General features: G+C 43.5%; 1 protein-coding gene and 1 pseudogene across 1 annotated transcript; one reads left to right on the top strand and one right to left on the bottom strand.

Annotated features, from left to right (window-relative positions):
* Window positions 1-6,223: 6,223 nt before the first annotated feature.
* Window positions 6,224-8,031, bottom strand: LOC147956857 (UDP-glycosyltransferase 86A1-like). The gene has a single exon (XM_087537814.1). It carries the CDS (start codon window positions 7,929-7,931, stop codon window positions 6,408-6,410), a length of 1,524 nt encoding a protein of 507 aa, XP_087393940.1. The 5' UTR covers window positions 7,932-8,031; the 3' UTR covers window positions 6,224-6,407.
* Window positions 8,032-23,806: 15,775 nt separating this feature from the next.
* Window positions 23,807-25,196, top strand: LOC147956856 (uncharacterized; annotated as a pseudogene).
* The last annotated feature ends 728 nt before the right edge of the window (window positions 25,197-25,924 follow it).

Raw genomic sequence — 25,924 nt, 5'->3', positions numbered from 1 at the left:
AGAGATGAGTGTCATCCCCTATGCCTCAGCCATAGGTTCTATTATGTATGCCATGCTGTGTACCAGACCTGATGTAAACCTTGCCGTAAGTTTGGTAGGAAGGTACCAAAGTAATCCCGGCAAGGAACACTGGACAGCGGTCAAGAATATCCTGAAGTACCTGAAAAGGACTAAGGAAATGTTTCTCGTTTATGGAGGTGACGAAGAGCTCGTCGTAAAGGGTTACGTCGACGCTAGCTTCGACACAGATCTGGATGACTCTAAGTCACAAACCGGATACGTGTATATGTTGAATGGTGGAGCGGTGAGCTGGTGCAGCTGCAAACAGAGCGTCGTGGCGGGATCTACATGTGAAGCGGAGTACATGGCAGCCTCAGAGGCAGCACATGAAGCTATATGGGTGAAGGAGTTCATCACCGACCTAGGAGTCATACCCAATGCGTCGGGGCCAATCAAACTCTTTTGTGACAACACTGGAGCTATTACACTTGCCAAGGAGCCCAGGTTTCACAAGAAGACAAGGCACATCAAGCGTCGCTTCAACTCCATTCGTGAAAATGTTCAAGATGGAGACATAGAGATTTGTAAAGTACATACGGACCTGAATATAGCAGATCCGTTGACTAAACCTCTCCCTAGGGCAAAACATGATCAACACCAGAATTCCATGGGTGTTCGATTCATCCCAATGTAACTAGATTATTGACTCTAGTGCAAGTGGGAGACTGTTGGAAATATGCCCTAGAGGCAATAATAAAAGCATTATTATTATATTTCTTTGTTCATGATAATTGTATTTATTCATGCTATAACTGTATTATCCGGAAATCGTAATACACGTGTGAATACATAGACCATAATATGTCCCTAGTAAGCCTCTAGTTGACTAGCTCGTTGATCAACAGATAGTCATGATTTCCTGGCTATGGACATTGGATGTCATTGATAACGGGATCACATCATTAGGAGAATGATGTGATGGACAAGACCCAATCCTAAGCATAGTACAAAGATCGTGTAGTTCGTTTGCTAGAGCTTTTCCAATGTCAAGTATCTTTTCCTTTGACCATGAGATCGTGTAACTCCCGGATACCGTAGGAGTGCTTTGGGTGTATCAAACGTCACAACGTAACTGGGTGACTATAAAGGTGCATTACAGGTATCTCCGAAAGTGTCTGTTGGGTTGACACGGATCGAGACTGGGATTTGTCACTCCATATAACGGAGAGGTATCACTGGGCCCACTCGGTAATGCATCATCATTATGAGCTCAAGGTGACCAAGTGGTTGATCACGGGATCATGCATTACGGTACGAGTAAAGTGACTTGCCGGTAACGAGACTGAACAAGGTATTGGGATACCGACGATCGAGTCTCGGGCAAGTAACATACCGATTGACAAAGGGAATTGTATACGGGGTTGATTAATCCTCGACATCATGGTTCATCCGATGAGATCATCGTGGAGCATGTGGGAGCCATCATGGGTATCCAGATCCCGCTGTTGGTTATTGACCGGAGAGTCGTCTCGGTCATGTCTGCTTGTCTCCCGAACCCGTAGGGTCTACACACTTAAGGTTCGGTGACGCTAGGGTTATGAAGATATGAATATGCAGTAACCCGAATGTTGTTCGGAGTCCCGGATGAGATCCCGGACGTCACGAGGAGTTCCGGAATGGTCCGGAGGTAAAGAATTATATATAGGAAGTGCTGTTTCGGCCATCGGGACAAGTTTCGGGGTTATCGGTATTGTACCGGGACCACCGGAGGTGTCCCGGGGGCCCACCGGGTGGGGCCACCTGTCCCGGGGGCCACATGGGCTGTAGGGGGTGCGCCTTGGCCTTCATGGGCCAAGGGCACCAGCCCTACTAGGCCCATGCGCCTAGGGTTTCCACCAGGGAGGAGTCCAAGTGGTGGAAGGCACCCCGAGGTGCCTTGGGGGGGAGGGAAACCCTCCCCTGGCCGCCGCACCTAGGAGATTGGATCTCCTAGGCTGCGCACCACCCCCCCTTGGCCCTCCTATATATAGTGGGGGAGAGGAGGGATTTCAGACCTCAGCCTTTGGTGCTTCCTCTCTCCCCGTTACGTCTCTCTCTCGTAGTATAGGCGAAGCCCTGCTACTGTGACGCCCTGCATCCACCACCACGCCGTCGTGCTGCTGGATCTTCATCAACCTCTCTTCCCCCCTTGCTGGATCAAGAAAGGAGGAGACGTCATCCGTTCCGTACGTGTGTTGAACGCGGAGGCACCGTCCGTTCGGTGCTTGATCATCGGTGATTTGAATCACGTCGTGTTCGACTACATCATCCCCGTTCTTTGAACGCTTCCGCTCGCGATCTACAAGGTACGTAGATGCATCTAATCACTCGTTGCTAGATGAACTCCTAGATGGATCTTGGTGAATCCGTAGGAAAATTTTTGTTTTCTGCAACGTTCCCCAACAAAACATTGGTAAATGTTTTGATAGCTTGCAAAATTCGTCACCGTATGACATTCATGGAAAATGTGGAAAAATTTGATGCTCCAAATTGTTATTTAGAAACGCATTTTGAAGCATCAGTTTTTTATTTTGTTACGTTTTTCACAAATGTCATTTCATGATGAAATTTTGCAAGCTATCAAAATATTTGTCAATGTTTAACACAATTGTTTTTAGATGATTTTTTATTTTACTGATCACCCGAGCTTACATGAGCTAGTGATTAGAACAAGGAACATTTACATTCCCACCCCCCTTCTAATTTCGGCCTAACCTCATCTTTACTCCTAAAACAATAGTGCTCAACTTTGCCCCTCTTCCGTTAAGTGCGCTTACAGAAATACCCTCCATACAATTTCTATCTAGTCAAAGCCCTTTGACCATTAAGTGCGCGTATAGAAAAATCCTTTGACCGGTCGAAAAATGTACGAAAGGGTATTTCTATAAGCGCACTTAACGGAAGAGGGACAAAGTTGAGCACTTTTTTTAGGGGTCAAGATGAGGTCGGACCGAAATTAGGGGGAAAAATGGAATTGACCCTTAGAACAACACTTTGGTATTTTAGCTATTAATATTCACTACGATGTACAACTACAACATATTAAATAAAAACCACTTGGAATGAGTTGTTAGCTATCACAAAAATCAAACAACATATTCAATACAAATAATATTTACTTTGTGGCATTTCAGCGAACAAGTTGGGTGCGCTAGCCAATGGAGTTCATTCAAGACAGAAGACAAGTTGGACAACAAGGGATGGTGGCGGGAGGGAGGCCAAGGAGGCGCTTAGTTCCAACAGCAGGACATCCCCCGCACGTCGAGAGCTCGACTCAGGCAACAGCGATGCGCTGGTCATTGCCAGGCTCACACACGTACGGGGCTCGGGGTGTCCGACGGAGTGGCGGTGGGACGACATATCGTGTGGTGAGCTCAACGAGCATCAAGGCAGAGCAACAGACAGAGTTGAGGGGCGGGATGAGACCACAGGGTTTAGGTGTCCGACGGAGTGGCGGCAGGATGGCGCATCAGGGTGGCAAGCTCAACGATTGTCGAGGCGGCTGTGGCGGATGACACCGAGGGGGGGGGGGGGAGGGGGGAGGGGGCGGCAGGCAAGGTTGTCAGAATCGTGATTCTGAATCGAATCGGAGCTCCGATGGTAGGATTGCAAATCGTAGAATCTTCACTATCAGGATCGTAGAAACGTAGATTCTAGAGACTAAAGTCGTAGAATCGGAGGGGTTAGTTTGGATCGTAAAGTCATAGAATCGTACAATAGAATCACGATTCTGACAACCTTGGCGGCAGGGATTGAGGCGGCTGGCGGAGTGGCGACGGCGGCCGATCAACTGGTGTGGAGGTGGGGGTGGGGCGGCAATAGGCTTGCCCCATAGACTTATGGCAATATTCTGTGATGACCAAAAAAATGTGGACTTCAATATAACTCTTTTGGGCTAGAAATCTGACGCCCTCAAATACGTCATATTTCGATTGAATGCATGCAATTAATCGATGCAACATGGCAATTTTTTTGTTGACTTTTTACACTACATGAGAATTTTCACTGCAAAGCAAATCCTATACACAAGCATGAGAATTTTATCTGTTTACGCATGGAAAATCTGATTGTCTGATTTCTAGCGCTAAAAATCTGACATAAAAATTTTAAATTGTGAAAGTTATTGGTCATACGAGTATATTTTCTGGTGGAGCCATTTAGATGGGCAGTGGTACCTAGCCCACAATGTATCCGATTTGGTTTCTTTCCATGACGTTTTTGTCGATAGCGAGGAGTATGTGGTAACATCATTAATTTTAAGACATGTCGGCTCAATTTCTCGGACGTGACCGTAAGGATAGAGTGTAAGTGTCTGATGAGTGTATGTACATATTTATGAGTGTCCGAACGAATGTATTGCGTTTCAGAAAAAAAAAATTGCCGGAAAAAAATAGCTTTCTGATCATGCGTTTTTACCTCTGTTTGGAGATGCTCCAGTAGCGTGCTTGGACACGATGCCTCAGATACCACCAAAGAGGATACATGTTGCATACACACGTGTGTTGTGTGCTCATTCATGTACAGAAGTGCACCCGACAGTTTGTGAAGATGACTTGTGCCTTCCTTCGATGCATGCATGCATGCATGGGTGATTGTCCTTGTCGGCATGACTCGACAAATGAAATCAAGGATGTGGGGCCGGCACTGTTGCTGCCACCTATGCAATGCAAGGACTTGGTCTGGACACCGGTCATGCACATGCATGAACACCCCACAAGCAATTATAACAATAATAATAAATACCCTAAAAACAATAATAATAATACAAAAGTCAGGACTTGGCATCCTATGCAACCAGAGTGTGCTCCTAAACAAGGAACTAGAGTGAAGATAAACCCTCTACTCTGGATGCAAAGTATTCACGGACGGGTTTTTTCTTCGAAAAATATTCAGATCTATCTATTATAAAGATTTATTAAAAATACAAAGCATTCCGAACATAATGAACCTCATGCGTGCCAACACATTCAATATTTTGGAGCATTAGCTCTCCAGTTTGTAAACCAACGAACAACCACCGCCACGGCCAGATCGAGCCAGGTGACAACACATTCAATTTAAAGACGCCAAAAAAGCAACAAAACATTCTCATTTTAGCCACTGCTAATGCTACCTCTCTTCTCCCTTGCAAGCTGGAGCATTAGCTCTCCAGTTTGCAACAGAGGTTCAATGCAAAGGAAATCACAATTTTCGCAGACAACCTCATGCGTGCTTACCCCCAAGAATCCAATCATTCGTCCTAGTAATGCTAGCATTTTTCTTTTCCATTCGATGGTGGGGTTTTGTCAGCTTCTTTTTGTTCTTCGCCCATAGCAAGGTTCACCCCACTTGCTTTTATCCCATTTTTGTTTTGGTCTGGTTGTGTGGGATCCAGCTTGTCTGCTTCCTTTCCATGCTCCCATCCGTGCTCCCACTTCATCATTACGGCTGTCTTTTTTTTCCTTTCTAATCTAATGATCTCCCTCCCGGATTTTAAGAAGGTGGGGCCAGGTCTTATTTTGTTCAAATCAAATCAAGCCACGTACGCGGGAGCACGGATGGGCACACGCGCGGGGAGCAGGCAAGTCTCTCCGGTTGTGTGTGCCCACATATTTTCATTTGCTCGCCATTACCATATTAAAACTTTTCTGGAAGATGCATATGGTACAATCTACAAACCACATGACAATGAAACAAGGCTCTATATACTTGTACTTGCAACGACGATGATAATTTACTTGGATATTTTGTTTTTCTGCTACCATATAGGTCGGTATAGTGGAAATTTAGCTCAAAATTTTGGATGTACAACTAAACATACAATGCTTACTATGTGCAATGGATATCAATAAGGAAGAATCTAAGACCAAGAACATGCATTACTAACTCCCTAGGATACATTGAATGATTGAAATGCATGCTTAGCTCAACTTACGTCCGCCGCAACGGCAGTTCTGCTCGTCGACAAATTCATCGAAGCTCCTCTTCTTTTAGTCAACCGTCATCAAAATTGAACCGGAGCGTAAAGTTTTTTGTAAAATCGAGTACGTACAATGGCATTGCTCACTTGTTTTGGTGTGATTGTGCCCACATCTTTTCCCTTTTGTTTTCATTCGCTCGTTAAGTCGCTAGTGACATTATTGAAACTCTCATGGAAATGCATATGGTACACCCCACCAACCATGAACAATGAAACTTGTACTCGACAACGACGATGGCAATTTACTTGAAATGTCGTTTATAGCAGGTATATAGTGGAGGACATCTTCTATGGTAAAAAGAGCAATATCTCCATAACACGCAAGATCATTAGTAATACTTACTCCCTAGGATAGGATACAGTGCATTGAATGATTGAGATGCAGCTAGGCCGCCGATCGGATCGGGTTTTAGGTCATCAATGTACGTTGGCCGCCGCCGCCGCAGCGGTGGGTGAGCTCGTCGACGAAGTCGTCGAAGCTCCTCTGCGACGACCCGCCGGGCGCCGCGGCGGCCTTGAGCTTGGCCGTCACCTTCCTGAGCGCCTGGCGGAGCTGCTGGCCCTCTTGACCGGATATGACGCCCTGGATCCTGGCGCTCACCTCGTCGGGGAACACCTTGCCGCGGTCGCCGATGGGCACGCCGACGCGCCACTCGCGCACGACGAGCCGGCGGTTGGTGAACTGGTCGGTGAGCAGCGGGAAGCAGAGCATGGGCACGCCGGCCCACACGCTCTCGAGGACGGAGTTCCAGCCGCAGTGCGTGAGGAAGCCGGCGAGCGCGGCGTGGGCGAGCACCTCCACCTGGCAGCACCAGGGCACGACGAGGCCGCGGCCGGCGGAGGCGGCCGCGAAGCCCCCGGGCAGCGGGTCCGGGTCGTCGGAGCTGACGATGTCCGGCCGCATCGCCCAGAGGAACCTGGCGCCGCTGGCGAGCACCCCGGCCGCGATGTCGTGCAGCTCCTGCCGGGTGACGTGCGCGTAGCTGCCGAAGGAGATGTAGAGCACGGAGCCCGGTGGCTGCGCGTCTAGCCACTGGGAGCAGTCGGACTCGGCCCACATGGAGGTGGCGACGCCGCCGCCGCCGGCGCCGCCGCCGCGGGGGAAGCCGATGGGGCCGACGGCGTAGAAGGGCTTCTCGGCGCGCAGCGCGGCGACGGTGGACGGCTCCAGCTCCTCGACGGTGTTGCAGAGCACGTAGTCGGCGCGCCGGGCCTCGTCGAAGGCCTTGAAGATGATGCGGTGCACGACGCTGGTGGCGTCCGTGTCCTGCAGGTAGGACATGAGCTCGTGCGGCTCGATCGCCGGCACGCCGGGGACGTACGTGATGGTGTCCTTCCGCGGCGGGCCCTTGGCGGAGTTGAAGTGGCCGTGCTCGGCGAGCAGGTCCATGTGGTAGTAGAGGTTGAAGATGAGGGCCGGCTCGGTCCAGAAGGACACGTAGGGCACGCCGAGCTTCCGGGCGAGAGTCGCCGGCCAGACGAAGAAGGTGTCGGCGACGAGGCAGGTGGAGGCCGGGTCGACGACGACGCGGCGGAGCAGGTCCTCGACGTGCGCGGCGAGCACGTGCAGCTCGCCCTCCTTGAACTGGTCGTGATTGAGCGAGCGGTCGAAGCCGAGCGGGAAGCCGTCGCTGAGCAGCTCGTACCGCACGTCGAGCGGCTCCTCCTTGTGGCCCGAGGAGGCGCGCGCGCCGGCGAAGATGTCGTAGCGGTGGCGGTCGACGCCGAGGGCGCGCGCGGTCTGCTCGTGCACGGACTCCGTGTTGACGAAGGTGACGGCGAAGCCGCGCGCGGCGAGGCGCAGCGCGAGGTGCGCCGCGGGGATGACGTGGCCCTGGTACGGGTACGCGATCACCACGGCGTGCGGCTTGGTCGCCGTCCTCCGGCCGCCGCCGGCGCCGTTGCCGTTGGACGCCACCATCTCGTGCCCCATGCGTGCGTCTAGATTTTGGACTCGTGGTGCGCGTGATGGGTGGTGGGTAGGAAGGAGAGGACGATGGCGTCACGTAAATATACAGAAGAGAAGAGACGCTGGGATCCATGGCCGCGCTCCGACAGCAAGTGATGAGACAAAATGCTGGGCGGGCTCACATACCATGTGACATGTAGTGACCACTCTGTTGGCCTTATCCCATGAAACAAGATCTGCTCTAGCCCCTCAATCTCATTCAAGTTCATCAAAGATTTAAATTTTGGAGGTTCACATTTGTTGAAGCTTAAATTTATGAAACTTCAAATTTTTCCCTAAAGCTGTTTTTTGAAAGTTCCATTTTCATAATCTATGGCGTTTCTCAAAAAGGAAAATCACGAGAACAACCCTCAGATCGTTTTACAGAGTTTGAGGTGCCCTGCGTTTTCTTAGAGAGAGCCAATGTTCAGACGTGTTTTAGATTTTGAGAAAGTTATGTGGCGAACTACTGTTTTTTTGTTGTTACAGATCCGAATGGCCCGGAGCCGTTTGATCGCGATCGCGTGACTGTGATCTGTAGGAGTAATCGCATGGACAGTTGGTGCTATAACTGGATCGCCATTTTCACGGGATTGAGCTTTTAACGGAGATCACACGTGTGAAGGTGGGTGTCAACCATATTTCTTTCCCTTGCACGGTCTTAATTGGACCGCGATTTTCGTGGGATCGACGCTTTTAATGGCGATCGGGATGTGATTTCTTTCCATCGCACGGTAAAGATTTCATAGGCGATGTGAGCCCAGGCGGTCGCAATTTGCATGGCGAACATGGGCAAGTGGACGTGATGGTGGGCCCAGAGTACACTATTTAGTTTTGTAGGCCAAAAACTCATGTCCAAGCCAGTACTACCTCCGTCCTGATTTATTGGTCCATTTTGTAATTTGTGTTAAATTTTGATCAAATATTTAAAGAGCAAATTGTTAATGCATATCAACAAAAATTATACCGTTGGACTCATATTTGAACATAGTTTCTAATGATATAATTTTTTTATAATATGCATGGGCATTTTGTTAGTTAAATTTATGGTCAAAATTTGGCACAAAATATAATGGGGACCAATAAACCATGATGAAGGTAGTAGTTGAACTAAAGACTATAACCTTAAGACCTTCATCCATTTACCAACTACTCTTCTTTGTCAAGTTCGAAGAAAGTAGCAGTATTTGATCATATTGTCTCTTCTTACTAGTGCATAAATACATTACACTCTGGAGGCTGTTTAAGTGCTTTGCACATCCCTGAAGGAAACGTGCTAGTTGTGTCTTGTGTGCATGGGCCATGAAAAGCATGCACATGCATTACCAGAACCATGCTATTAACCCCGGTAAATAGCATGGTAATTTTATGCAACATAGACCTAATAGCTTATTTACAAACACCGTGGTAACTTCTGGCTCCAGGACTTTTTATTGAAACATACCCCTGCTAACTTGTGTGTAAATAATATGGTACTTTACACATCGCAGACATGATAACTAACCTACACAAACACCGTGATAACTTTGACCAGGGGAAAAATGTTGTTGAAACATATCACAGTAACTTATGTGTAAATAATATGATAATTTACGCATGGCAGACCTAATAACTTACGTACAAAAAAACGCAGTAAGTTTGACCCGGGGTAGGGGGAGTTGTTCAAACATACCTAGCTTCTGCGTAAATAACTTGGTAATTTAGGCATCGTAGACATGATAAGTTATGTACAACACCATGTAATTTTGACTTTGAAAAAGGTAGTTGAAACATAACCTGATAACTTAGGTGTAAAAAGCATGGTAACTTATGTAGCATAGGGTCTGGTTACTTTTGACAAAAAAAATCATCAAAATATACCAACATATGATCTACTTTTGAATGTCTCATCACGATAGACTTGATGGCGAAAACGAAATTTTGAATCAGACTGGCGGTTTAAGCTAAAAATGTTTTAAATATTTGAAATGGGGATAATCTAGGATGCCATTAGATTTTTTTTTCTCTAGTGTGTGTGGGGAGAAGGGTGAGGGAACCATTTTCTATGCTCCTCGTAACTTTATTGTAAACACCATGATAACTTACATACTGCATGCATGGTAACTTATGTAGCCCAGTCATGATATTTTGAACGAAAAAAGTCATTGGAACAGATCAACACATGATCTACTTTTGAAGATCTCTTCACGATAGATTTAATGGTGGAAATGGATTTTGAATTGGACCGACGGTTTGAGCTACACAATATTTTAGTTTTTTAATATAGGATGAAATCTAGGCTGACATCAACAGTTTTTTTAATATAGTATGAAATCTAAGCATCTATCTAATGAGAGAGGTGAGATTAATGGACGTATGTAAGAGAGAAGGAGGAGATGTTCGCTGATATCCCAAAAAACATAACGGTCATCATATGTTAGACTCATTTAAATTTTATAGGTCTGACATTGTTGAAGTGTAAATTTATGAAATTTCAAATTTCCTAAAGTTTAATATTGAAAAATGTTTATCATTTTTCAAAAAAAAAATCTCCGGAAAATCACAAGGACCATTTTTCAAAGTTTGAGGTGCATTGTAGCTCCTGCGCTAGCTAGCATTTTTCTATAGAGAGCGGAAAGAGTTTGGGAGAAGAAGACAATACTATTCAATGCGCACGTGTCCATTTTTGTTCCTCTAAATTAGGTCATGATGTGTGGACCCAGTGTCATATCTACCATGAAAGGGGGATAAAACGCGTGTTCATTGTTATTTCTCGTTGGTTACTTTTTTTACGGGAAACTGTCTATCTATTCATCTTCAATCATGGCAGTACAACGAACACCAGAAATAATAAAAATTGCATCCAGATTCATAGACCACCTAGCGACGACTACAAGCACTGAAGCGAGCCGAAGGCGCGCCGCCGTCATCGCCCCTCCCTCGCCGGAGCCGGGCACAACTTATTGTAGTAGACAGTCGGGAAGTCGTCGTGCTAAGGTACAATAGGACCAACGCCCCAGAACAGCAACCGTCGCCGATGAAGAAAATTTTAGATCGGAAGGATCCAACCTGAAACACATGAACAAAGACGAATAAAGACCGGATCCGAGTGGATCCACCAAAAACAACCAGCGACCAAATCTTGCGAGATCCGCCAGAGACACACCTTCGCACGCCCTCCGACGATGCTAGACACACCATTGAGACGGGGGCTAAGCGGGGAGAACCTTATTCCATATTCAAGAAGCCGCCGCCGTCTCGTCTTCTTGAGCAGGACACAAAACCTAACAAAACTTGAAGAAGCACCTGAAAACGGAGCCCTCCCGCCGGCAAGGGCCGGGATCCACCGCGCACCCATGGCCCTAAGGCCACAGGAGACGTGGGAGATCGGCGGCGCCGCCGACGGGAGGCAGAAACCCTAGCCGCCTTTTCTTGTAGGAGGGACAAAGGGAGGAGACGAGCGCCATAGAATCGATCCCTTTCTGGTTCTTTCTTCTCGTTGGTTACTTGAGGGTTGGTGGTTTTTTTTCTCAAATAGGTTAAAACAAGGTGGACCAGTAGTGGCGTAGATAGAATACTAGGACAAGCCTCGTGGCAAATAGTGCTGCTAAATAGTGCAAAATGGTCAAAAAACGCTGGAATAGCATTTAAAAAATGTTTCTTATGTGATGGTGAAGAAACTATCACCATTTGTTCCTTTATTTGCTCACCTGGTTTAGCGAGTGGCATTCATGGCTGTTAACCTTGCCTCCTACTAGTATTTCAAATATGGTTGGAAAGTGGCATTAGTAGACAAGTATGTTCTATTTGAACTTGTCGCAATGATATTTTTTTGATAATCAAAGAGTTTCTAATTTCTTGCAGGTTATGCATTAGTCTATGCATTATATTTGTAGGTGGTCATCACTTCTGTCTGTGAAAGCGCGGGTTATTTTGGACTTTGGGTGCACTAAATTGAGATGGTCGTATGGGCTTTGTTCAGCCGATTTGGGAGGCAGCATAGTAATAGTATTTGTGATACAAACGTGCATCATATAATCTTGTGATGCTTTTGGCAAGTGGACCTTTTTTTTTATCTCTCATGTACTCGTTCAGGTCTTTTATAATAAATTATGATTGTGTGCATCAATTGATGCAAAGGCTGGCATTTTCATTATTTTTAAAAGAAAAAGGAAAGTACAGTAGATTAAGACCGGACGTATCCAATGATCGGACCATTAGTTGTTTGTCTCACGTATGAGTAACTAGCACAAATGCCCGTGCGTTGCAACGGGAGCCGTTGTTACACATCTCATGCTTTTACCTTTTTTGCTACTTCCTCGTCTCGGTTCGTCACACGCCCATGTGTTGCAATGGACAAAAATTCCTTGCACTCCTATGGTTTGTTACTATGCTTTAAAAAAAATATGTCTGGTTGGTTGATGAGCACGTTAAATATGGTCATCGACACTTTTTCTTATGCTCAAGAGTGCTTCATATATTTTATTTTAATTATTGAAGCTTCCGTTGGTGCAACGCCTTACTTTTAATTATGCACCATTATGCAAGGCAGCCCACAATATCAGTCTAGTGGGATTTATGCCATTGGATTATGCAGCCTCTCCTTTAATTATGCACTTAGAAGATGGTGCAAACGTCTTCATTGTATGGAGTTAATATCCTTCCCGATTCTGACAAGTATTTAGTCTCCTTCTCCTCGCATCGCAGCCCCGTAATACAAGGAGTTCATTTCCTTCTCTATTCCAGGAACTAATAATTGATCGATGCAACTTTCCCTTTTACCCATGCAACAATCCTCACACAATCCTATCGATTTCCTTCATAGGAGCCCATAATTCCTGGGAGTTAAATTCCTCCCAGTCTTCCAGATATATATTTGCCTCTAGCTCGACCCTGTGTCACTGCCGACTTGTTGATTCCTGATCTGGTAGGTATATTAACCGGTCTGACTATGTTTACAAAGGTTAGGTGGGAGTGTTAATTATCACAAATGGTTGGATCTGTTGGTTATTGCAGTTGAGCGCCTAAGAGGAGGTAATGAGTTCGATTCCCCTTTGTGCACTTTATTTTTCGCTTCTAAATAGCCCGGTCGTTTGGTTGGCGGGCCAGAAGGCCCAACAACGCACATACACACGATCGAAGCGGACGAAAAATCATTCGATGGTGGTTTCCCGAATTAGTATCACCTAGCTGATATTTTAGTAAATATATAAAATTATTTAAGCAGGACGAAACCAAGAATATCACCTTACTTTAATAGTAAGTATATAGATTAAAATATAATATTAGGTTGGTGAACTCTACACTCTCATAATTTCTTACGATGGTTGTGATCTAGCTCACGTATGTCATAGATCTGATCTAGTCTTTTTTTAGGGGGACCTAGTCTTGTTTAAAAATGCAGCTCATCTCACAAGATCCAAATTAGCACGTAGTTACTTCTTAACAGGAGGTGATGAAATTAAAAATAGGACCATGATTGGTTAATGCCCACATTAGGACCTTATAAATTACATTGAATATAGTTAACATTTGACAAGTTGTGATCAGGTGTTCGATTGAATTCACATTCAACAGCTTTGAGTATATATTCTCGCTAAAAAAGAATATCTTAGTTATGACGTCGCATCGCGCACAGTGCATGTGGGCACAACCACGTTTGCATGTGGTGGCCCCGGGCGTGCTATACTTCTACACATGTCGCTGCCGCCTGCCGGCTACAGTACTTCTGCTAATCGGTATAGTGGTCACTGGTCATGGAACGCATGCGCCCGATGTGCTACTGTGCTCAGCTACACTGCGTTCCATTACCATTGTTACTCGTACTACTACCTTGGTCCTGTTTTAATTGATCCCTTTGTATTTTGTGTTAAAATTTGATCAAAGATTTAACTAAAAAATATTAATGTATGTCATCAAAAAATTATATTGTTGGATTCGTATTTAAACATAGTTTTCAATGAAATTATTTTTTGTAACATGCATTAATATTTGTTAGTTAGATCTATAATCAAAATTTGGCACAAAATACGATGTGATCAATAAACCAGGATGAAGTAGTATTTACTAAGCGAGGGAGCTAAACTAGCTGCATTTTTAAACGGTGACCATATCTAATTTGTGTTTCTTCAGCTGCCTTGTGGACATTGTACCGTCACCTCTCAATCTGCATGCATATCAAAGATAGCTTTTTCAATGCAGCTGCGTTGAACATGCTAGCTTAGAAGAATTTCACATAGTGGAATAAACGACGAACCAGTGCATCCAAGGTTTATGTCTGCCCCTAAATGTCCGGACCGCGTGGTCATCACACTTGCATCGAACGGGATGAACCAAACGTCCGCGGACCAGTTCAAAGCACCAAAATTCGCTAAATCAGCCTCAAACCTGGAGGAGCTTTGGGGGAGTAAGGATAGTCCCACTAGACCCACTGTCATTTGGACCATAGGTCCTCACAACGCATGTGTTTTTTTCTTTATGTCAGCCTGGCCCACGTCTGGCCATCCCGTTGTTCGGATTTTATACTTATGTGATCCATACGGATGGATGATCGGCTCCACTACCGCTGTCCACGGACACGCGTACAGATGTGTCCGTGGATGTTTCATCTGTCTGATTTGAGGTACTAGTCGTCAATCCGTGCACCTGCAGAGGCTAGCGAACTTGAGTCCAAAAACATGGTTATTAATACACTATGGAAAAAGAATAAATGGCGTAATAGTGTTCACAATTTCAACTTATAAGTGTTCTTTTGAGAATCACGGTCACATTCTTTAGCCTTCGAATCAACACACAACTATAATTAGTCGCAATGTATAAATTTGATGTATGTCCAATACAAAATGAGAAAATAATCCCTAATTCATGGTAGTAAACCCAAAAATTACCAAAAACAATCTAAGTTGTGAAAATTATTGGCAAAAATGATACTCCCTCCAATCCAAATTAATTGCCACGACTTTATTACAACTTAGGAAGTACATGATTTAAAAATAGAAAGTTAAAAATTGATTAATATTTTTGTTAAAGGGCACATTATTGGCAACTATAAATTTCTTCTTAGTTACGTTTATCAATTTGAAATAATAGGGATTCAGTTTTTGTGGGTCTGTAATTAAATAATATAGTTCCGCCACTTCAAAATAGTTTGATTCGCCAGTCTTTATCCATGGGCATGAGGTATTATAAATATTTGTGAGTATACATTATATAGTCAATATAGAAATTATTATTTGTCAGTAAAGTATTAGAAGTGTCAATTCTTTATTGAACGAAGAAATTGTTACAAGTAAAATTAAGGGGACTTCAGTCTTCGAGATGTGCAAATGAATGTCACACATTTGTATACCTAAAATTGCACACTACCATTTATTCTCCTTTTATATCCTGCAACTTGATAGGCTTAGAAATAACATTTGCTCAATCCCTAAGAAATAGTAAATTTAACTAAAATATTATAATGCAATACAAGTTATGAATACAATGTGGTTTATGTATGTCATTTGAATGAATCAATACAAAGTGGTTTTTATAGGTCGTTATCGAAGTTAGAAAATATATTTTGAATTACATAGGTCGTAATTAGAGTTAAAAATATCTAGTTTGGAAATGTCGTAGTTCAAAAGTTCATTTGACATACTTTGCATTACCTTTTTCTTGAATTGTGTTCTGCCTTAAATCATGAATCTTAGTTGGTACCTCATAAAGTGGGGAAATACAGTGAAGCTTTTTTCTGGGATAAATCATGAAGCAAATACCCATAGAAATAGAAGCATTGAAGTAGGTGAAAGAAATATGCATAACTTCAATGTTGATATTTTTTTTCTTTTTGGCTACATTCACGAACATTGGAGGAACCTCACCACATCAAAGCGAGAAGAAGTTGGCGATCGAGGGAGACAAAAGGAAATAATCGTCAACATCATGCACTGTATTATATCCTAAAGAGAGTTAAAATTAACTCTTTTTCTTGAGGGTGTATCCCAGAACTCTTGGCTTTTTTATTGTTCATATTAAATCTTTTCTTGAGGGTGTAGTCCAAATCAACTCTATTTTTTTGTGCTTTTATCACTTGTACGCATGCATCTTGTACTATGACCAAATCCTATACACATACACATGCAGATGCCCTATGTATGGATCGCTAATAAATCTCCTTGCTAAGTATACATTAGGCCAATCCAATCCATCCATGGAAACTTGCTGGGTATGGGTTCCTTTTTTCTTTCTTTTCTTTGGTGGCAAGCGGTAATGTGTCTGTTTTGGAAACTGCATAAGGACCAGAAATCCAATTTGCTCCCGGGAGCACGTGCTCCTGTGCGAGAAAATTTGTTTTTGAAATGTCAAAAGAATCCCAAGAATTTTTTTTATGTATTCATAGTCACGATCAAATGCTATCTGCAAAGTTTTAGGCAAAAAGGTTAAACATTTTGTCTTGTGCAAAGAAAAACAAACAAATTGGACACCAAATGTTACCCTAAAATGTCAACCCAAATTTATTTTTTCATAGACAGAATACCACTGCTCCGTTTCGCAAGAAATTTGCCAAGCATGCTTGCGACACTAGCACGAACATTGAGGGAAAAAAATCAGAATTGTTTGAAAACATTTTGCCACTTCTTTGCGATACTGTTCATCCAGGAGCAACCCCCCCCCCCCCCCCCCCCCCACACACACACACATGGACATGCTTTTGTACAGTGACTTCACAGGGCTGCTATGTAAAACATCTAGATTTCTTTTAATCCTAGACGTATATTAAACAATTCTATAGATACTAATATTGTTTATCTAGGATTAACATGGAGCCTTGTCTGGTGTTTACAATTAGTAAATACTAGTCGCCAATCCGCCCATTCACACAGGCTAGTTTGGTAAGCTAGTATTTCAACTTGACATATACTATAAAATATGTGATTCATTGTTTGAGATTATATTTCATTTACTGGGTCTAAGGAAATCAAGAACTCCAAAAATGATAGCATATTTTTTCCATCTCATCTAATGACCACATAGGTTTAATATTCAGATCTTAACACAATTAAACAGTTTAAATCAGATAAAAGAATATTAAATGAAATATATACACAGATTTTCTCTCTAGATTAGAAATGAAATTATTTCATCGCTTCTCATCGTGGTATACAATGTCTTTACAACACTGAAAATGTTTTTTTATTGTTTGTTCACCTGACACTACAGGAATCAGCTACTTTGCCGTCCTCCATAGCGGACGGCAAAGGCACGGATGGCGGACCGCGAAGACCTTTGCCGTCCGCCGCGGACGGCAAACGGTTCCGGCAAAGACAGGGTCGGCGAGGGGTCCGGAGGGCGCCGTGGCGCCGTGGCCGCGGGTGATGGGGCCTGAGGCGACGGGTGACGGTGTCGGGGCCGCCGGTGGCGGCGAGCTCGGATGCGCGGCCGGAGGAGCTCGATTGAGCACGAGCTCGTGGTTCCCTCCAGTGCCAGATCGAGCGGCCAACGTCCTCTGTTCGTCATATAGAGAGACAGGAGAGAGAGAGAGTGAGAGATACGAGAGTGAGTGGGGGTGGGGCAGGATAAAGGAGAGAGAGAGTGGTGGGCCAAGAGAAAGAACGTGGTGGGGTGAGCTGCGCGCCGTCCATGGGTTGGCTGCCCGTGCGATCTGATGAGGTGTGCTTTCTCTTTGCCGTCCGCAAGATCCATACGGCGGACGGCAAAGATAAATCGGACGGCATCCAACACGTCCATTTGACCCACGTCCAGTGGGGTCCAGCTAAGCTCTTTGCCGTCTGCCTTTTTGGGCCTTTGCCGTCCGATAGCGGACGGCAAAGAAGTGGCTGATGGCAATCTGGTAATTTGCCGTCTGCCTCTTCTTTGCCGTCTGCTTTTCGGAAGCAGATGGCAAAGACCCTCTTTGCCGTCCGCAAGCGGACGGCAAAGAACAGGTGGACGGCAAATTTCATGTTTCTAGTAGTGTGATACCTATTCCGACCTGTGTCTAGAGTGATTAAGCAATTTACTTTAGATAGATGATAAGAGAGCCTCACAGAATCAAGAACCAAAAAAAAAATTGATCTTCTATATTTACTAAGAAAGAGAGGCATCAATACATGCATAAGTGACCATTTTCGTATTAGCTTCTTTTCTTATTCCTTCATTTCCATAAGAAAAAAAATTCCTCACCTCCAAACTGGATATAGTAAAAAATTCATGCTTCAAGGGAAGATCATGTGGTCGAGCTTCTATGCCTTAGTGGCGGCATATTTGCGCATTTCCTTCAGTTTCAGCATATCATATTGTATAGCTCCAAATATGTTGGCTTTGGCTATATAAGTTATTTACTAAATCTGAAATGGAAATTGTATTTTAAACATTCATGTCAACATGGAAAGTCTATTGCAAAAACATGAGTTGTTGTAGACAATAAATGGTATCCAACAATGATGATACTCTGGGTAGATAATTTCTGTCACCGGAACTCCTGGAGACAATGATAAAGGGATAAAATTGAGAACAATAAATGCTTTTTATATAAAAAAATATTTAATAATATTTAAAGGAAAAAACAAATTTAAAATCATCATTAAAAAAGTTACTTAGAACTATTATTTTGGTATTCCAAACAATATTTCAAATTTCTGAACATGTTTCAAAAAAAATAGTAAAGTTCATAAAGGAGAAAATTGAATTAACAAAAAAGAGAAGAAAAACAAAAAAAGTGAAAAAAAAGTATGCTTAGGCCTTGGCCCAACTAGGCATGACATGGCTCCCGTTGGGCGGAACTGGCCCGCTCCAAGTGCTTGCTGATTTGAAAAAATGTCATCGATTTTGTTAAAAAATTCATGGATTTGAAATCGCAGATTTTTAAAACCAAATTCATTAAAAATAGTTGGAAAAAGTAGCGTTCCAATTTTGGAACCTTAGCTTCACATCAGATTTTTTGATTTTGGGAACCTTCTAGGATATTGCCAAGCCGCGTTTTTCTATTTTTCTTTTTTTTTCTCTTTTTATCTTCTCTCATATTTCCCCTTTCTTCTTATTTTTTGCCTTTTTCGTCTCATTTGACTTTTTTCCTTTATTATTATGTTTATTGTTTCTATTTTCATAAATTTTAAAAAAATTCAGAAATTACAAATTATGTTCAGAATTTTTAAATATTTAATTTTCAAAAAAATATTCAGAATTTCAAAAAATGTATTTATTAATCAATGTTCTAAAAACACATAAATATTTCAGAATTTCTAAATTTTGATCAGGTTTCAAGTTTTGTTCATTTCTATTAATTAATGTTCGAAATTCAGAAAAAAATATGGCGTTGTCAATTTTTCAGAGCTGCAAAAAGTGTTCCCATTTTAAAAATTGTTGAGAGATCCAAAAATGTTCACATTTTGAGCTATTTTTATAGGCACGAACATTTATTTGAAATTTCTGTTAAAAAGATTCACGAATTTAAGCAAATGGAAAACATAAAGTTCATGAATTGGGACCATTTCAAGTTCATCAATTTGCATTTTTTAACGATATTTGATTTTTTTATCAATTTGAATAAAATTTCATGAATTTGAAAAAAACTCACGAATTTAATAAAAAGTTCATAAATTTGAAAAATATTCATGAATTTTTAATAAAATTATGATTTGATTTGTTAGTGTATTCAAGCAAATGGAAAAGAAAAGACAAAAAGAAAAAAAACAGAAGATACCAGACATAGAAGACGGACAGGAAGAACAAAAAATAAATTAACTAGGCACAACAAAGTTGCTTTTCCAGTTGGTTAGATGGTGTGGAAGTATATTAGGAGGTCGGGAGTTCGAACACCTTGCTTTCCCAGTTGGTTAGATGATGTGGAAGTACACCAGGAGGTCAGGAGTTCGAACCCCACTTTGACGCACCTATTTTTTCGAAGGTTAAAAAAAGGTAAAAAGAATAGCTAATGGGCACATACAGCGTGGCTATGATTTGCCAAAGATCCATATTGACTTTTATACGTTTGGTGAGGATGTTGTACCGAAGCGGGACTCTGAATCTAAAAAATAACACACAAATGAGAATCCAAAGCAAAACAAAGGCCCCTAAATACACCCAAACTTTAGGCCGCTGCGCCGTCAAGCAAGACCTTAACAACTTCTACAATGCCACAATAAGGTCACTCTCGTCAAACGCGCATTCATGGAATGTCGCGACAAGCAGCAACGTTAATCAACGGGCACGAGGAAGCTCCCAAACAGCCATAGTAGCATGGTGTGGTTCCCGCTTTCTCCTTAGAACATGAATACGATGATCAGAAGCTCCAGTAGGGTTGGAGACAAATAGTGGTGGAAAAAGGAAACTCAAACACACATAGGCAAAGATCACATTCAGGGCCGGCCCTGGGCCAAGGCAGCCAGGCCATATATATGCTTGCTAAAGGCTTGGGTACAGCCGTAGAAGCCCAATATTAATGAAAAACAGAAAGGCCTGTGAGGCCCATCTGTGATATGTAGATTAGAAACCTAATGAACGACTTACCTCTCAAAACTTGAATAAAGTGTGGCTTAGCCCTAAAAAAGTGAAACCCAATGAACGAACACATAGCTTAATTCGTTCCGGAATACGGATCGGCTGTACGTGTGTGCACGTGTTTGCGCCGAGCCGTGGCTGTTTTTTTTTGTTTTTTTAGGGAAGGACCTTTCCCATGGCTGTTAGTTTGATTGCTTCTCCAATTCTTCAAACCCAATCTAGCAATCTTCTTCTTCTTTTTCTTTTTTGCAGGATCAATCTAGCAATCTTCACTCGCTCGGGGCCCATGGCTTTGTTTCCCGTCACACACGGAGGACGGAGCAGGCCCGTGCAACTCTGCCGCAGGCCGGAGCGTTGCAATGGCTGCCGGTTGCGCCTAGGGCGAGGAACATACGGACGATAGAGGTATTTCTTGACGAATTCTTTTATCCCTCAATTTTAATCTGGTGGTTGATAATTGAATTGTATTCTTGTTTTTATAACGCTTGCAGTTTCGTTGGAGGGGGGATTGGATCTTTTCTCCCACTTTACTTGAGGTTTGATGATTTGCCCCATGCCTGTCTCAATGGCAAGTGGCCCCGGCCCCACCCGTCATTCTCGGGGGGTGGGGCAAATGATCAAAGTTAGAAGAAAAGTGGGGCAAAAAATCCAATTTGTTGTTGGAGAACACATTATTGCTGCTAATTTACTCCAAAGTTGAGGTGTGCTCTTTTTTGGTTTTACAATCATGTTGCTTAAAAACATTTATCTAGTTCCAAGAAAAGAAAAAAGAGAAAATGAGCACATTAGTTAACCAAAATTTTAGAAGGAGGTTATGAATAAATTTATTTTTTGGAGTGACACTACTGATAATCTAAAGCAGTTAGATGTCAATATTATTGAAGCATTACAACCTATTATTATCAAATATAGTCTCCGTCCCAAATTAATTGTCTTAAATTTGTCTACATACCGATGTATCTAGACAATAAAAGATGGAGTACTATTTATAACAGAAAATTATATCGTAGTTTATGGCTTTACAAGAGTTGTTTCCATATCAAAGTATGGAATTCCTATTTTCTCCACCGCAGTCGTTGGGCCCGCTCTTGGAGTCCGCCCTGGGGCCCTCGAAACTCCAGGGCCGGCCCTGATCACATTCTGGAGGTGCCCAGCACACCAAAACAAAAAGTGTCTTGTGGAACATACACGAATTACAAATTGAATGAAAGGTGGCCGGCACGAAAAAATCCAGTTACATTCAATTGAGGAGGGGTGGAAACTATTAAGAACATCGGTCTCATTTGCAGCTAAATATGTACTGTAGCACACACCAGTTTAATTTTGTTTCATCTCTATATGAAGCCAAGCCTGGAGCCCCAGGATGAAGGCAGGGGCCAACTTCACCGGTGAGGGTGTTGTACCGAAGCGGGGCTCTGAATCTAAGAAATAACACACAAATGAAAAAATGTGGTCCGTCAAGAATTTGGAGACGGTGATGAGTGCGGCGAACAACATGTAGATGAACACGCGACTGCACCACTGGGCAGGCTCCGACGCCACCACCATGTTATGATCCTCGACGACGTCGGCCATGGATGCGTGCAGTGGCGATTCTATGTGTTGGCTGTGGGTCAGCTGACTTCACAACTTTAAAGAAAACGAACTAAAACACGTACATTGTGAAGAAAAAAAATTAAAACATTAGCAATTACCCCACACTGTAGATTCTTGGGATTCCTTCAACTCGTGGGGTATACCAAGCCAGTACTTCTCCTTGTCGGAGATAAACATTGTGAGTATGTCATGTTTGATTGCAACACCGGGTAAATATTGCCGTATTGGGTTAAGTTGATCAGCCATCACAAGAGTCCCTAAGAATAAGGCAAGCAGCCGTCGTCTAACTGTCAGATCCTAAAGACTAGGAGGAGTAACGTGTACAAACAGCCAACATATACAGCATGCGTTAGCACCGACATCGAAATCACACGGGCCGGTCGGACAGAGACCGGGACATGGCCGACGTTCAGCTGAATCTAGACGGTGGCGCGACGGCGGTGGAGGCGGAGCCCGTGGAGTGCAGTAGGCGTGCGTTCATATGCTTGGTGGGTTGCCTCACCGTCGGGCTCGGCGTCATCCTGGCATGGATGTTCGTGTACGAGAAATCCTGTCGGCCATTGTCGACCGCGGCCAAGCTCTTCGTCGTGCTTCTGACCGGCGCCGTCTCCTTCTGCTTTGCCCGCTCTTTCGGCGAGTTTGCTCTTCTCCTCATCCACTGGTACCGTGGCAATCCCGAGGGAGAGAGGTTTGTGGATAGCTTGATCCAATCCGATCAGCCCTTGATCAACATATTGTAGATGCATTTTTTTAAGGTTTTGTAGATGCATAGTTGGATCATCCTTTCATCATTAATTTTCAAACTCTTTGTTAATTAGCGTCTAGTAGAATATACCGTTATTAAAGTGTAATGATTTTTTGTTTAATTCTTTGTATGACAAATGAGACTGTTCCACATGTTGCACAAACGTATTTTTCGATGAACACCACGCTCATCTGCTCCACCCGTTGCCGACAATCACATCTCCTCCACCTGCTTCCTCGCCGATTCCTCCAATGCCTAGGGCGTCAGAATTCCACCATCACCCTTTTGTGCACCTACAAATCTGGACCTGGTACTAAATGGTATCCTCTCAGAGCCTCTCCATCTCACGATATCTGGACACAACAACAAGCGGACTCAATTCTCCGGTGGACACGACGGCAAGATAATTAAGCAACCACCTCTCGGTCCTTCCCAAATCCACACGGCTTAACAGTTAACAATGTTCCCCCAAAAAACAATGTGCCCCTGTAAACCAGATTGCTAGTTTAGGCTTTTATTTTACTTTCTCGGTCCTTCCTGCAATGAGTGAAGTCTGAAACAAACCCTGTCTTTGTACGACCCGTCTGAATCGAACCCCCAACTCCTAATCCCTGAAATCGACACCCCCACCTCTCAAATCCCGGTCGTCACAGCCCTTAAGCCCATTCCCAAACAGGGATTGCTGAGTCAGCCTGGGGTGTGGGTCCACTGGTCGCGGCGCGGGCCAAATCTGGTTGAGCCGGCCAAGCTCCGCCTCCCCGTCGCTCTCTGTTCCCCCCTCGCCTCCCTTCCCTGCAGCCTGACGCGTCAACTTCTCCGCGGCGGCCATGGTGAAGGACGGATGATCGCGGCCATCTCCGACGAGCACTCCAGCAGAGTAGAATCAGGTATGTGATGTTCTTCCTTCTATTGCGTTTGGCTTTTTTCCCCCTCTTTGTGGGCTAGGTTTAGGGTTCTACAGTGAGATCAAGTTTGGGTTTTTGGGTGTTTGAATCGGCCGACAATCGACACTGATGCATTAGTTGCTTTGCTTGTAATGTAGGGTTTTCTTGTTGAAATCATGGACCCAGCAGAGATCTTGAATGTTAGATTTCACTTTGGGGGTCACTTCATACGAATTGGTCCAAGTCTAGATTATGTTGGGGGAGAAACTGGAATGTCAGAGATTGAGCGGGACAAGCTCTCTTTGCAGGAGCTGAAAGGGTTTTTAGGAGATCATATGACAGTGAAGGAGAGCATGAAATACTATTTCCTGTTGCCTGGCAGAGATTTGGTAAATGGATTGCTTTTTTTACATGATGATGGTGGCTGCATGAAGATGTCTGACTACATTACAGAGGGGGGAGTTGGTGAAATATATGTGGAGTACAATGGTGAAGAAGAAGAACAAGGAGAAATAGACAGTGGATCAGATTTTGAGGATGAGCTTGATGAACTGATGAACATTGGCAGTGAAGAAGAACCTGATGCAGTTATCACAGCTGAAGATTGTAGTGCTGAAGTCAATGATAATGTCAATGCCACTGAACAGACTGGTACTGCAGGAGAAATTATTGAGCATATATTTGTTCCTGATGTAGGTGGTGCGATTTCTCAGGTGATAAACAGTCCATTGAAGCAAAATGTGAGAGTTGATTATCCTACTCAGAGTTCTCAAGTTCTTAATGTAAGTCAACCATGTCAAGCAGCCCAAGACATATCTGGTCCAGTTGCTAAAGTGGCAGAAAATGGTTCAGATTCATAGGACTCAGAGGACTATGAGTATGTGCCACATACTGATGATAGTGGGGAAGAATTAGAGGTTGTTGAGATGAGAAAACATGCAAGAAAATTTAGGAAAAAGATGGGAGATTCCAAGATGTGGGCTGATGCAGATGCAACAGGGGCCGTGCCCATTGATTTGGTAGAAAATGTGGAGGAAGTTGTGGAGGACATGGAGTTTGAGTCATCAGATGAAGACTACTCCTATGATGAGGATGAGGATGGCAACATGGTTAGGAGGAAGAGCCAGTTTGTGAGGTTTAACCCAGACTCTAACATTCCTCATTTTAGTCTTGGAATGGTTTTTAAAAGCAAGAAACAATTGACTAGAGCTATGAAGAGATATGGGCTTGCTACCAAAAGAAGCATTTCATTTTTAAAGTCAGAGGAGGCCAGAGTTAGAGCAAAATGTGATTGGCCTGGTTGTCCCTGGATGTTGTATGCAGCTAGGACCAACAGGTGTTCTAGGTTTCAAATCATCACATTTGGAGATGAACACCAATGTGCACAAAACAGAGACAACAAACTGGTTACTGCTAAGGTCATTGCCAAAAGGTATGAGCACTTCATCCTGGCAAATCCTTTGTGGAAGATTGATAGTATGAAAGCCACAGTGATGAAAGACATGTTTGCTGATGTGTCCGTTTCAAAGTGCAAGGCAGCAAAAAAACTTGTACTTGACCAGCTGATGAGTGGTATGAAAAGTGAGTACAACAAGGTGTTTGATTATCAGTTGGAACTTCTTAGGAGCAACCCTGGGAGTACTATGGCTGTTTGCTTGGATCCAAAAGAGAAGGAAGAAAATATTTTTCAACAATTCTACGTATGTTTCAATGCTATGAAGCAAGGGTTTAAAGTTGGGTGTAGGAAAGTGATTGGGCTAGATGGTTGTTTCTTCAAGGGAGCCTGCCAAGGTGAGCTACTGGCTGCAATAGCTAGGGATGCAAACAACCAAATGTATCCAGTAGCTTGGGCTGTTGTGGAGAAGGAGACAAATGAGAGTTGGGCCTGGTTCATTGGTCTTTTAATCAAAGACTTGGACATTAACGATCAAGGAGCTGGATGGGTCTTTATTTCTGATAAGCAAAAGGTTAAATTTATTTACTGCCTTATTCAATTGTTGAAAAGGTTTAGTTGTGTCGACGGAGCGTCAAGTAGTCATGGCTAGGTACATGTCGAAAAGGTTTAGTCGTGTACTACTTGACGCTCGGTCTACACAACTAAACCTTTTTCAATATGTACTATGTCACTCACTGTAGTAGTCCTAGTCCTTGTGTCACTGTATTGGTCCTAGTCTTGTCTCATTGTACTAGTCCTAGCCCTACTACTTTATTTTACTAATGAATAGTTATGTATACTACAAGGCTTAATTAACAGCATGAGAGACTATCTGCCTAAGGCAGAGCATAGGATGTGT

Source organism: Triticum urartu, chromosome 7A (genome assembly GCF_056163025.1).
Source record: "Triticum urartu cultivar PI428250 chromosome 7A, HENAU_Tu73, whole genome shotgun sequence".
Lineage (NCBI taxonomy): Eukaryota > Viridiplantae > Streptophyta > Magnoliopsida > Poales > Poaceae > Triticum > Triticum urartu.
The sequence above is the reverse complement of the archived record's forward strand: the minus strand, read 5'-3'. Positions and strand labels throughout refer to the sequence as shown.

Coding starts and splice junctions, on each gene's coding strand:
- LOC147956857 (XM_087537814.1), bottom strand. CDS start 7,931: ATGGGGCACGAGATGGTGGCGTCCAACGGCAACGGCGCCGGCGGCGGC.